The sequence below is a fragment of the Cetorhinus maximus genome, chromosome 8 (genome assembly GCF_964194155.1).
Source record: "Cetorhinus maximus chromosome 8, sCetMax3.hap1.1, whole genome shotgun sequence".
NCBI classification, from domain to species: domain Eukaryota; kingdom Metazoa; phylum Chordata; class Chondrichthyes; order Lamniformes; family Cetorhinidae; genus Cetorhinus; species Cetorhinus maximus.
Window position 1 is genome coordinate 56,598,263 of NC_135886.1, and position 14,799 is coordinate 56,613,061.

At 48.5% G+C, this 14,799-nt stretch overlaps 1 protein-coding gene across 1 annotated transcript in view; it reads left to right on the forward strand.

The window, feature by feature from the left end:
* LOC144683651 (potassium voltage-gated channel subfamily A member 2-like) overlaps positions 1 to 13,843 on the forward strand; it is a 139,346-nt gene extending 125,503 nt beyond the window's left edge. The window contains exon 3 of the mRNA XM_078546900.1: positions 9,267 to 13,843. Within this exon, the coding sequence (XP_078403026.1) occupies positions 9,777 to 11,273 (1,497 nt within the window). The 5' untranslated portion in view covers positions 9,267 to 9,776 and the 3' untranslated portion in view covers positions 11,274 to 13,843. The remainder of the gene's footprint in view (positions 1 to 9,266) is intronic.
* Positions 13,844 to 14,799: the final 956 nt, after the last annotated feature.

Genomic DNA, 14,799 nt, shown 5'->3' on the forward strand with positions numbered 1-14,799 from the left:
AAATGGGATTAGAATAGTTAGGTACTTGTTTGACTGGCGCAGATTTGATGGGCCAAAGGGCCTTTTTCTGTGCTTTAGACCTCTATGACTCTATGACTCTATCTCTCTCACCTTCACCCATCACGCTCTCTATCCCTCTCTCCTTCACACTTGCCACTCTCTATCCCTCAGTCCTTCTCTCTCCCTGCTCTCTATCCTGCTCTCCTTCACCCACCCCCCAATATCCCTCTCTCTTTCACTTTGCCCACACTTTATTCCTCTCTCCTTCACCCTGCGCACACTCTATCCCTCTATCCTTTACCCTCCCCCTCTCTATTCCTCAGTCCTTTTCTCTCCCTGCTCTCTATCCCTTTCTCCTTAACCCGCCCTGCTCTCTATCCTGATCCTCTTCACCCTCCTCACTCTCTATCGCTCTTTCCTTCACCCTCTCCACTCTCTATCCCTCATTCTTTCTCCTACCCCGCTCTACATCCAGATTCTATAGAATTTTGGAAGATGGCCACCAATGCTGCAATATTTCCAGGGCCACTTCCTTTAGTACACTGGGATGTAGATTATCAGGCCCTGGGGATTTTTCAGCCTTTAACCCTATTAATTTATCTAGCACCATTTTTTTTACTAATACTGATTTTATTCAATTTCTTCCTCTTACTAGACCCTTGGTTCCCAAACATTCTGGGAAATTATTTGTGTCCTCTTTTGTGAAGACAGGACCAAAATATGTGTTCAATTGTTCTGCCATTTCTTTGTTCCCCATTATAATTTCCCCCATTTCTGACTATAAGGGACCTACATTTGTCTTTGCTCATCTTTTTCCTCTTCACATATTTATAGAAGCTTTTACAGTCAGTTTTTATGTTGCTTGCAAGTTTACTTTCATACTCCATTTTCTCCTTCTTAATCAATCTTTTTGTCCACTTTTGCTGAATTCTAAACTGCGCTCAATCCTTAGGCTTGCTGCTTTTTTTGGCAATTTTATGTCTCCTCTTTGGATCTAAAACTATCCCTAATTTACTTTGTAAGCCATGGTTGAGCAACCTTTCCTGGTTTACTTTTGCGCCAGACAGGAATGAATAATTGTTGTAATTCATGCAAATGTTCCATAAATATTAGCCATTGCCTACCCACTGTCAACCCTTTTATTAAGGTTCTCCAATCCATCATTGTCAACTCGTGCCTCATACCCTCGTAGTTCCCTTTATTTAGATTCAGGATCTTAGTTTCGGATTCAACTCCCTCACTCTTCATCTTCAGGGACAATTCTATCATTTTATGGTCACTCTTCCCCAAGGGACCCCTCACAACAAGATTGTTAATTAACCCTTTCGCATTGCACAATACCCAGTCTAGGATAGCCTGCTCTATAGTTGGTTTCTCAACGTATTAGTCTAAAAAACCATCACGTACACACTCCAGGAAATCCTCCTCCACAGTATTATTGCTAGTTTGGTTTGTCCAATCTATAGGTAGATTAAAGTCACCCATGATTACCCCTTATTGCATGTATCTCTAATTTGCTGTTTAATGCCTTCCCTTACATCTCTGTTACTGTTTGGGGGACAACCCCCACCAAAGTTTTCTGCCCCTTCATGTTTCTTATCTTCACCCAAACAGATTCCTCATCATGATCTTCTGAGCCAATATCCTTCCTCACTACACTATTGTATTGATTTCCTCCTTTACTAACAGTGCTATCCCACCTCCTTTCCCTATTTTTCTGTCATTCCTAAATATTCAATACCCCTGGATGTTCAGTTCCCATCCTTGATCACCCTGCAGCCATGTCTCCATAGTTGCAACTATATCATAAACGTTTATATCTATTTGTGCTGTTAATTCATCTACCTTATTGCAAATGTTCCGCACATTAAGATACATTGCCTTTAGACTTGTCTTTTTAACCTTGTTAGTCATCTTAGCTTTATTTTGCACTATGACCCCATTTGTTTCTCACCCTTGTTTTTTCTGCCTTCCACTTTTTTGCTTCTTACTTTTCTGTCTATCGTTTCTATCCTTGCTTCCTCCTCCTCTGTCTCCCTGTTCAGGTTCCCATCCCCCTACCATTCTAGTTTAAACCCTCCCCGACAGCACCAGCAAACGCACCCCCGCCCTCCGAGAGCATTGATTCCAGTCCTGCCCAGATGCAACCTGCCCTGTTTGTACTTCCCCAGAACCAGCCCCAATGTCCCAGCAATCTGAATCCCTCCCCCCTACACCATTTCTTTTGCCATGTATTTATCTGATATATCCTGTTATTTCTACTCGCTAGCACATGGCACTGGTAGTAATCCTGAGATTACTACCTTTGAGGTCCTACTTTTCAATTTATGTCCTAACTCCCTATATTCAGCTTGTAGGACCTCATCCCTTTTTTTAACCTATGTCTTTGGCACCAATATGTACCACGACCACTGGCTGTTCACCCTCCCCCTTCAGAAGGCCCTGCAGCCTCTCCGAGACATCCTTGACCCTGGCACCAGGGAGACAACATACCATCCTGGAGTCTCTTTTGAGGCCACAGAAACCCCTGTCCGTTCCCCTTACTATTGAATCCCCTATCACGATAGGCCTTCTTCCCCCCCTCTTGTGCAGCAGAGCTACCCATGGTGTCATGGACTTGGCTCCTGCTGCTTTCCCCTGAGAAGTCGTCTGCCCCAACAGTATCCAAAACAATATATCTGTTAGAGAGGGGGACGGCCACAGGGGACTCCCGCACTACCTGCCTTCCTTCACTCTACCTGGTGGTTACCCATCCTCTTCTGCCTGTTCATTCTTTGCCTGCAGTGTGACCACCTCACTGAACATGCTGTCCATGACAATCTCAGCATCGCAGATGCTCCAAGGTGAATCCACCTGCAGCTCCAGCTCCGAAATGCAGTTAGCCAGTAGCTGCAGCTGGACACACTTCCTGCACACATGGTCGCCAGGGACACTGGAAGTGTCTATGACTTCCCACATAGTGCATGAGGAGTATATCATGGGTGAGAGCTCTGCTGCCATGACTTCCCTTCTGAGTAAGCTTGTTAGTTACTCCCTTTAAAGAATTCTAACTACGTTAGGGGCCTTATTCCACCCCAAACATTCTCACTACAGTCCAAAGTCCTCACCTTATTTTATTTACGCTAATGGACTGCAGCAGTTTAATTCGTAGAAAAAGTAGTAGAAGTACTCACCTAACTCTACTTTTCCAATCAGCTGCCTCCCCTGCGTTGCGTCACTTTTTGAGTTGTGGCATCACTTCCAACTGCACTGCCTGAAGGCCTTGAGGGTATGCCTCTCCTCTCCAGTCTCGGCCTTTGTTATCATGCCCTTTTATACCACTGTTGCTGGCCTCTCCTCTCCAGTCGAAAACTCACCTTCCAACCCTAACAAGAACTTTTAGTTAATTGCTAAATTAAAGAGAGACTAGACTTCAGATAGAATTTAACCCTTAATTTAACCCATAAACTCCCTCAATCACCAATCTCCAACTGAAGCGTTCTACTCCAGCCAATCACAGCACTCCTGTGCTCTCTGTCCCTCTCTCCTTCACCCTCCCCCCTCTCTATTCCTCACTCCTTCACCCACACCGCTCTCTATCCCTCTCTCCTTCATCCACCCTCTATCCCCTTTTCCTTCACCCTCCCTGCTCTCCATCCCTCTCTCCTTCAAACCCCTCTCTATCCTTCAGTCCTTCTCTCTCCCCACTCTCTATCCCTCACTCCTTCACCCTGCCCGCTCTCTAACCCTCTTTCGTTCACCTCCCCACTCTCTATCCTTCTCTTCTTCAACCTCCCCGCTCTCTGTCCTGCTCTCCTTCACCTTCAGCACTCTTTATCACACACTCCTTCACCGACCTGGCTCTATGTCCCTCTCTCCTTTTCTCTCCCCACTCTCTATCCCTCTCTCCTTCACCCATGCCACTCTCTATCCCTCTCTCCTTCACCGTCACCGCTCTATAACCCTCTGCCGTTCATGCTCCCCACCCTCTACCCTCTTTCCATCACCCTGCCCACTCTTTCTCTCTCTCCTTCACCCTCCCCACTCTCTATCCTTCTCTCCTTCACACTCCCCGCTCTCTATCCCTCTCTCCTTCACACTCACCACTCTCTATCCCTCTCTCCTTCACATCCCCACTCTCTATTCCTCAGTCCTTCTCTCTCCCCACTCTCTATCCCTCTCTCCTTCACACTCCCCACACTCTATCCCTCTCTCCTTCATATGCCCCCTCTCTATTCCTCAGTCCTTCTCTCTCCCCGCTCTCTATCCCTCAGTCCTTCACACTCCCCGCTCTGTATCGCTCTCTCCATCACACTCTCCACTATCTAACCCTCTCTCCTGCACACTCCCCACCCTGTATCGCACTTTCCTTCAGCTTTCCCGCTCTCTATCCCTCTCCTTCAATCTACCGGATTTCTATCCCTCTGTTCTTCACCCTCCCCACTCTGTAATCCTCACTTCTTCGTCTTCCCACCTCTTTATCCACCTCTTCTTCAACCTCCATGCTTTCTATCCCTCTCTTTTTCACCCTCCTCACTCTCTAACTCTCACTCTTTCATCCTCCCCGTTCTCTATCCCTCACTCAATCACCCTCCCCACTCTCTATCCATCTCTCCTTCACCCTCCCCACTCTCTATCTCTCAGCCCTTCTCTCTCCCTGCTTTCTATCCCTCTCTTTTTCACCCTCCTCACTCTCTATCCCTCTCTCCTTCACCCTCTCCACTCTCTAACTCTCACTCTTTCATCCTCCCCGTTCTCTATCCCTCACTCATTCACCCTCCCCACTCTCTATCCGTCTCTCCTTTACCCTCCCCAATCTCTATCCCTCCCTCTTTCACACTCCCCAATCTCTATCCCTTACTCCTTCAACCACACCACTCTCTATACCACTATCCTTCACCACCCCCACTCTCTATCCCTCCCTCCTTCATCCTCCCTGCTCTCTATCCCTCTTTCCTTCACCCTTCAGACTCTCCATTCCTCTCTCCTTCGCCCTCCCTACTTTCTATCCCTCAGTCCTTCTCTCACCCCACTCTCTAATCCTCTCTCCTTCACCCTCCCTGTTAGCTTTCCCTCTCCCCTTCAACCTCCTCACTCTCTATCCCTCTCTCTCACACTCCCCACTTTCTGTCCCTCACACCTTCACCCACACTGCTCTCTATCCCTCTTTCCTTCAGCCTACCCGCTCACTATCCCTCTCCCCTTCGGCCTCTCTGCTCTCTATACCTCTTTTGTTCATCGTCCCCATTCTCTATCCCTCTCTCCTGCACCCTCCCCACTCTCTATCCTTCTCTCATTCACCCTCCCCACTCTCTATTTCTCTTCCCTTCACCCTCCCCACTATCTGTCCCTAACTCCTTCACCCATGCCGCTCTGTCCTTCACCCTGCCTGCTCTCCAACCCTCTTTCATTCATCCTACCCACTCTCTATCTTTCTCTCCTTCACCCTCCACACTCTTTGTCCCGCATTCCTTCACCTTCAGCACTCTCTATTCCTCACTCTTTAACTGACCCGGCTCTCTATCCCTCTCTCCTACACCCTTACCGCTCTCTAACCCCCTTTCATTCATCCTCCCCACTCTTTATCCATCAGTCTTTCACCCTCCCTGATCTCTATCTCTCTCTGCTTCCCCCTCCCTGCTCTTTTTCCCTCTCTCCTTCACCTTCCCCACTCTATCCTCGCTCCTTCATTGTCCCACCTCTCTATCCCTCTCTTCTTCAATCTCCGCGCTCTCTATCCCTCACTTCTTCAGTCTCCCCAATCTCTAACCCTCTCCTTCACCCTCCCCAGTCTCTATCTCTAATCCCTTCTTTCTCCCCTCTCGCTACCCCTCCTCCGTCACCTTCTCCACTCTCCATCCTTCTGTCCTTCAAACTCTCCACTCTCTATCCCTCCCTCCTTCACCCTCCTCACTCTCTATCCCCCTCTCTTTCACCACCCCCAGTCTCTATCCCTCTCTCCTGCACTGTCCCAGCTCTCTATTCCCCCCTCCTTAAGACTTTGTACTCTCTATCCCTCTGTCTTTCACTACGCCACTCTCTATCTCTCTCTCTCCCTCATTCTCCCTACTCTCTATCCCTCACTCCTTCATCCTCCTCCTCTCTATCCCTCTCACCATCAACCTCTGTGCTCTCTATCCCTCTCTCCTGCACACTCCTCGCTCTCTATCCCTCTCTCCTGCACACTCCCCGCTCTCTATCCCTTTTTCCTGCACACTCCCTGCTCTATCCCTCTCTCCCGCACACTCCCTGCTCTCTATCCCTCTTTCCTTCACCCTCCCCACTCTCTATCCCTCTCACCCTCAACCTCTGCGCTCTCTATCCCTCTCTCCTGCACACTCCCCTCTCTCTATCCCTTTTTCCTGCACACTCCCTGCTCTCTATACCTCTCTCCTTCACCCTCCCCGCTCTATATCCCTCTCTCCTTCACATTCCCTGCTCTCTATCCCTCTCTCCTGCACACTCCCCGCTCTCTATCCCTCTCTCCTGCACACTCCCCGCTCTCTATCCCTCTCTCCTGCACACTTCCCGCTCTCTATGCCTCTTTCCTGCACACTCCATCCTCTCTATCCCTCTCTCCTGCACACTCCCCGCTCTCTATCCCTCTCTCCTGCACACTCCCCGCTCTCTATCCCTCTCTCCTGCACACTCCCCGCTCTCTATGCCTCTTTCCTGTACACTCCCTGCTCTCTATCCCTCAGTTCTTCTTTATCCCTCTCTCCTGCACCGTCCCAGCTCTTCCCACTCTCTATCGCTCTTTCCTTCACCTGCCCCACACTCTATCCCTCTCTTACTCATCCAACCCACTCTCTAACCCTCTCTCCTTCACCCTCCTCACTCCCTATTCCTCCTTCCTTCACATTCCCCCTCTCTATCTCTCACTCCTTCACCCTTCCCACACTCTACTCCTCTCTCCTTCACTCTTCCCTCTCTCTATCCTTCTTTCCTTCACCCTTCAGACTCTCTATCCCTCTCCCTGCCCTCCCAACTCTCTATCCCTCTCTCTTTCACCCTTCCCACTCTCTATCCCTCTCTCCTTCACCCTCTCCTCTTTCCACCTCTCTCTCCTTCACCCACCTCACTCTCCATCTCCCTCTCCTTTACCTTCCCAACCTCTTTCCCTCAGTCTTTCTCTCTCCCCGCTCTCTATCCCTATCTCCTTTTACCTCTCTGCTATCTATCTGTCTCTCCTTCACCCTCCCTACTCCCTATCCCCCTGTCCTTCACTCCCTCCACTCTCTATCCCTTCTCCTTCACCCCCATCCCACTCTCCATCCTTCTGTCCTTCACCCACCCCACTCTCTATCCCCCTCTCTTGCACAGTTCCGGCTCTCTTTCCCTCTTTCCTTTACCCCTCCCACTCCCTATTCCTCTCTCCTTCACCCTCCATGCTCACTCTTCTTCTCCCCTTCACCCACCCTGCTTTATGTCCCTCTCTCCTGCACCCTCCCCGCACTCTATCCCTCTTTCCTTCACCCTTCCCACCCTCCAACCCTCTCTCCTTCACCCTTCCCACTCTTTATCAGTCACTCCTTCACCCACGCTGCTCTCTATCCCTCACTCTTTCACTATCACCAATCTCTACCCTCTCTCCTGCACCCTCCTCGCTCTCTATCCTTCTTTCCTTCACCCTCCCCACCCTCTATTCCTCTCTCCTTCACTCTCCCACTCTCTATCCCTCTCTCCTTCACCCTCCCTGATCTCTATCCCTCTCTCCTTCACCCTCCCCACTCTCTATCCCTCTCTCCTTCACCCTCTCTGATCTCTATCCCTCTTTCCTTCATCCTCCCCACCCATTATCCCACATTTCTTCACCCACCTTGCTCTCTATCCATCTCCCGCACGCTCCCCGCTCTCCATCCCTCTTACCGGCACCCTTACCACACTCTCTCTGTGGTAAAATGGAGTGCTATGTACCTTTAACGGAAAGTAGTTACTTGACCATGTGACTGTATTGACCAATCGCTACACAGCACAGGCGACTTTGGTAACTGTAGGTCTGGAGCTGGAGGTGATTGAAGAAGCACACATGGTGTTAGTGTTCTGTTCTTAGTCCCAATAAACCCCCAGTGTTTGTTTAGTCAATCAGTCTCTCTGCCTGTATTGTTTCAAGCACCAATTAATGCGTTAATATCAAGGGCACAGCTAGAGTTCGCTGGACAAAGCGAACCTGATAGCCTAAAGCATAACACCGTCCCTCCCTCCTGCATCTTTCCTATTCTCCATCCCTTTCCCCTCCACTCTCTCCGCTCTCTATCCCTCTCTCCTCCACCTGGAGGGGCATGTTAGCGGGGTGGTGAAAAAGGCATATGGGACATTTGCCTTTATCAATCGAGGCATAGATTACAAAAGTAGGGAGGTCATGTTGAAGTTGTACAGAACCTTGGTGAGACCACAGCTGGAGTACTGTGTGCAGTTCTGGTAGCCACATTATAGGAAGGATGTGATTTCACTAGAGGGGGTGCAGAGGAGATTCACCAGGATGTTGCCTGGGATGAAACATTTAAGTTATGAAGAGAGGTTGGATAGACTTGGGTTGTTTTCGTTGGAGCAGAGAAGACTGAGGGGTGACCTGTTCGAGGTGTACAAGACTATGAGGGTGGATAGGAAGCAGCTGTTCCCCTTAGTTGAATGGTCAGTCACGAGGGGACATAAGTTCAAGGTGAGGGGCAGGAAGTTTAGGGGGGATGTGAGGAAAAACTTTTTTACCTGAAGGGTGGTGATGGTCTGGAATGCGCTGCCTGGGAGGGTGGTGGAGGCGGGTTGCCTCACATCCTTTAAAAAGTACCTGGATGAGCATTTGGCACGTCATAACATTCAAGGCTATGGGCCAAGTGCTGGTAAATGGGATTAGGTAGGTAGGTCAGGTGTTTCTCACGTGTCAGTGCAGACTCAATGGGCCGAAGGGCCTCTTCTGCACTGTGTGATTCTGTGATTCTCTCCACTCTCTGCCCCTCTCTCCTGCACCTCTTTCTCTATCCCCCTCTCCTGCACCCTTCCCGCCCTCTATCCCTCTCTCCTGCACCCTTCCCACTCTCTATCCCTCTCTCCTGCACCCTTCCCACTCTCTATCCCTCTTGCCTGCACCTTCTCTGCTCTCTATCCCTCTCTCCTGTACTCTTCCTGCCCTCGATCCCTCTCTTCTACACCTTTTCTGTTCTCTATCCCTCTCTCCTGCACCCTTCCCACTGTCTATCCCTCTCTCCTTCATCCCCCTGCTCTCTGCATGTCTCTTCTGTCTGAGTTAACAGTCTAGTTAATTGTTTTTTCTTCTTGTGTTGATGCAGGTTATGTCACAGTTCCTGTGAACAGAAGGAATTCCTATTTTGCTGTTGAACCTTTCTGTTGTTGGACACTGAGTTAGGTCAACACACCCCTTATCAGAGTATCTCAAAGCTGCAAGTGATTTCTCCAGCTCTTGGAATACAGAGTACAGCGTTTAGAGGATGGATTCTGAAATCTCTATCGCGAGCCTCAAATTAGGAGATTAAAGGAATTCCAATAATTGCTATCTGAGCAAAACAGTGCAAGTATCTATTCTCCTAACTACAGAATCCGGTTCCTGCAGGATCTGTAAACTTCATGACCCACTAACTCCACGGTCCCACTGCAAGTTCGAAATCTACTTTTACAGTTCAGGCAACTGGAGAATTCTGGCAGTGTGGGATTCTGAGGTATTCCAGTCCCCCTATCCTTCATTACCAGAGCATCTCATATCCAGGACCACCAACTCCCAGCTTCATTCGGACCTTTGTTTGTAGCTCCCTACTGAGGAAAACTTTGGTCCCGTCAACAAAATGACAGTGGCCCATGGTGACAATGTTGATGAGTTGGCTGCACTCCCTGTCCAGCCTCACGATCTGTATGAACCAGAGCAGGATCACGAGTGCTGTGAGCGGGTGGTGATCAACATCTCGGGCCTTCGCTTCGAGACCCAGCTGAGGACCTTGGCCCAGTTCCCTGACACCTTGCTCGGGGATCCCAAGAAGAGGATGGGCTACTTTGACCCCCTGAGAAATGAGTATTTCTTCGACAGGAACCGACCGAGTTTTGATGCCATCCTTTATTACTACCAGTCCGGAGGGAGATTGCGCAGACCTGTCAATGTGCCCCTGGATATTTTCTCGGAGGAGATACGGTTCTATGAGCTGGGGGAGGAAGCCATGGAGATATTCAGAGAGGATGAGGGTTTTATTAAGGAGGAGGAGAGGCCTTTACCCGAGAATGAATTCCAGCGCCAGATCTGGCTGCTCTTTGAGTACCCCGAGAGTTCAGGTCCAGCTCGAGTTATCGCCATTGTGTCAGTCATGGTCATTCTCATCTCCATTGTCAGCTTCTGTCTTGAAACTCTGCCTGTCTTCCGAGATGACAAAGAAAATACAGCTGGAGGGAGACCTCAGTATAACAACGCCACTGCTCCCTATCACTCCCCTACATTTGCTGATCCTTTCTTCATTGTCGAGACTCTCTGCATCATCTGGTTCTCCTTTGAGTTTCTGATCAGGTTATTCGCTTCACCCAGCAAACCCAGCTTCTTTAGAAATATCATGAACATTATTGATATCGTGGCCATCACCCCCTACTTCATCACTCTGGGCACCGAGCTGGCTGAGCAGCAGCAACAAGCGGGCAACGGGCAGCAGCAAGGACAGCAGGCCATGTCTCTGGCCATCCTGAGGGTCATCCGCTTGGTCAGGGTCTTTCGGATCTTCAAGCTGTCCAGACACTCCAAAGGGCTGCAGATCCTTGGGCAGACCCTGAAGGCCAGCATGAGGGAACTGGGTCTCCTAATCTTCTTCCTCTTCATCGGAGTCATTCTCTTCTCCAGCGCTGTCTACTTCGCTGAGGCCGATGAAGCAGCTTCATACTTTGACAGCATCCCTGATGCTTTCTGGTGGGCAGTTGTTTCCATGACAACAGTGGGATATGGAGACATGTATCCCATAACTATCGGGGGCAAAATGGTTGGCTCCCTGTGCGCCATCGCGGGGGTATTGACCATCGCACTCCCCGTGCCCGTTATTGTCTCCAACTTTAACTATTTCTATCACCGAGAAACAGAGAACGAGGAACAGGCCCAATACCTGCATGTGAAGAGTTGTCCAAACATCCCATCCACCACTGAGCTAAAGAAGAGTAACAGCACTTCCAGCATCTGCAAGTCAGAGTATACAGAGACCGGGGAGGGTATGGGAGGTGTTCGAGACCCCCCTGACCACAACCTTCACACTGACAATTGCACTTTACCAAACCCCAACTACGTGAACATCACCAAATTGCGGAGTGATGTGTGAGTGTCTCCTGGTTCCACACTAAGGACACAACTCTCACGGCTCTCTTGTCTGCTTGATGTCTCTGTAGCTTTTAGTGTTCTATATCAGAGCGTAAAATATTCACACAGTAACTGTGCCCTATTGAACCATCCCGATACATTCCAATCACATACGGTGCTGCCAACTTTAGAGTAAACCAAATTAAACAGGAGAGTCCTGTTCCTGCATCTGACAACCACATGTGTAGCAGGTGTTAGATAGAAGCCATGGAATTCTTCACAGGTGTAACCCAGTTAAGCTTGTTTACCTAAACAGCCAACCTTTACTATAGATAATTGATCCCTCTGCCTGTATTTATTATACTCTATTACTAAAATTATACATTAATCACTCATCCTTGTCGTCGTCCCAGTCACTTATTTCCTCACTCAGGCATTCTGCAGTTTTCCTGTTTATGTTAGAATGGACCAGTTGTAGTTATACAGGTCAGTGCAGTAATTAACTCTGCAACATGCCCAACATCCCTCTCCCTTCTCCTCATCATTCTCCTCTCTCCCTGCTCCCGAGCTCCTGCCAGTTTCATTATTTACAACACTATCTGCAGCAATCAGTGCTGAGTTGGGGAGATTCACTTCCCCCCAACATAATTCAGAGCCAGTGTGTTCACCCATGACTCATCATGAGCTTGTGGATGTGGAGAATGAGGTATGAGGGACAGGCAGATGACATTTTTATTTTACATTTCATGCCCCAATTGGAAGAGGGAATCATATTTTCAGGTGTCATGGCTTTGGGGGCAATTTTGGCCACAGGTACTTTAGATGCTAAAGAAACTCTGAGGCAGCGAGTCTGGGATCTTCAGATGTGTTAAACCCTGATTTAGTACATCGCACCTTCATGGTAAAGAAACAGGAGCTAGAATGACCATTGGAGAGAATTTGTTAAGAGAATGATTGACAGTTAAATTGCCTGTTCATGCTTGTTAAAGAGACTGCACACCATTTTGGTGGCAAACACTTCATTTAATGACCTCTGTGACAACATGTTGTTTCTGAGGATTGCGAACACTACAATCAGGTTTCAATGTTGACTCATTGGAGCAATCTGCAGTTGAAGTGAAAGACATATCAGAAAGCTTTCTGGAGATAGCGAAAACTGAGAGCTGAAATCTCGAGGCATTAATTAAAATCAATTGTATAAACATGGTATGAACTAGATTCTATGAATGGTATCTGTGACCTGTCATTTGCATTTCCTGCACTTTGTGTGAACTTCAAGATATTTCATATGTCTTGGGTGACCAGGTGTGTAGGAAGTATCTCCAGCTGCTTGAGCTCGAGTCAGGGTATCCGAGCCTGAGGCACAGCTGGAGCATCAGAGAAAATGGGAATTTCCTGCATCGTATGTTCCAGGAGTTGGCACCCCACAGGCACAGAGAGTTCAAGATCATGGATGGCCACCTGGAAGAGTGGGAAGAGGCAGAAAGCACAGTAATCTTCGGGGTATGGACCACTTTCAGGACTTTCAGGAGCTAGAGAAGAAATTAAAAAGTAGAACCTGGAAGGTGGTAATAATGTCTGGATTACTCCCAGTGAGGCGCAAGAGTGAGAGCAAAAATAGGAAAATAGAGAGGATCAATGCAAGGCCTAAAGAATGGTGCAGCAGAGAAGGTTTCAGACTCTTGGGATGGGAGACATCTGTTCATAAGGGATGAGTTGCACCTCAATATGACTGGGACCAATGTCCTGACTGGGAGGTTCATTCTTGTGGATGAGGAGGGTTTCGACTAAATTGGAAAGGGGATGGGCACCAACATATAGAAGTAGAAAAGATGAAAAAGTGCACAAGAAATGAGTGTTGGTAGTACTCGAGAAGGAAGTAGTACCATGTTAGACAGGAGTAGACAAAGAAGGACTACAGGGATTCAAAGACAGGTTTAGAATGCATGTGTGTAAAACACAAAATATGATGAATAAGGCTGGTGAGCTACAAGCACAAATAGCCATGTGAGAATAGTAGCAGTAACAGACACATGGCTCGAAAATGTTAAGGATTGGGTGCTTAATATTCACAGATATAAAAAACAAAAAATATGGAAAAGTTCAGCAGGTCAGATGGCATCTGTGGAGAGAAACTGAGCTAATATTTCAGGGTGAGTGACCTTACATCAGTTCAGATGATAACAGAAGTGTTAAATGGTTGTTTCTCAGATTGGAGGATGGTAGACAGTGGTGTTCATAGAAACACAGAAACCTGGAAAATAGGAATAGGCCATATGGCCCTTTGAGCCTGCTCCGCCATTCATTATGATCATGGCTGATAGCCTGCCTCTGCTTTCTCCCCATATCCTTTGATCCCTTCGCCCCAAGAGCTATATCTAACTCCTTCTTAGGAACATACAGGGCAGAATTTAGCCCTCGATGGGCGGGTGGGCCCCACCGGCTCGGCGGCAGGTGGGCAGCCGATCGCCGCCGCCAAAAGGGGCCTCGCTGCCATTTTGAGTGGGCGGGCTGCCCGATGGGTAGCACATGGGCGCGAAAGAGCGCACTGCTCCCTGAGACTAAGTGCTGCCTCAGGGAGAGCGCTGAAAGTTTTATAAAAAATTGAAAAATAAAAAAATTATTAACATGTCCCCCTCATGTGACAATGTCACATGAGATGGGACATGTTAATAAATATCACATAAAGTTTATTAAAGTTTTTTAAAACAGACATGAAACCTCATCCAGTGGATAAAGTTTCATGTATTATCAGAAGCTCGCTGGGGTTCCTGGCCTATCCGCCAGCCTTAAGGTTGGACGGGCAGGGCCTTTAATTGGCCTAATTATCCTGTCAATGGCCTCAATTGGCCATTGACAGGTCGGCGGGCGGACAGCTGATTTCCCTGTCCACCCGCCTTCCTCAATATTTAAATGGGGCGGGATGACGTCGGGGGTTCCTCCCAATGTCGTCCCATGTCATTTTCGCGTCGGCGAGCAGGCCCCACCCCCAACTAGCGACAGAAAAATTCTGGCCACAATGTTTTGGCCTCAACTACTTTCTGTGGTTGCGAATTCCACAGGCTCACCACTCTCTGGGTGAAGAAATTTCTCCTCATCTCAGTCCTAAATGGTCTACCCCGTATCCTCAGACTGTGACCCCTGGTTCTGGACTCCCCCACCATCGGGAACATCCTTCCTGCATCTACCCTGTCTAGTCCTGTTAGAATTTTATAGGTTTCTATGAGATCCTACCTCATTCTTCTGAACTCCAGCGAATACAATCCTAACCGACTCAATCTCTCCTCATACGTCAGTCCTGCCATCCCAGGAATCAGTCTGGTAAACCTTCGCTGCACTCCCTCTTTAACAAGAACATCCTTACTCAGGTAAGGAGACCAAAATTGCACACAATATTCCAAGTGTGGTCTCACCAAGGCCCTGTATAATTGCAGCAAGGCATCCCTGCTCCTGCACTCGAATCCTCTCGCTATGAAGGCCAATGTACCATTTGCCTTCTTTACCGCCTGCTGCACCTGCATGCTTACCTTCAGCAACTGGTGTACGAG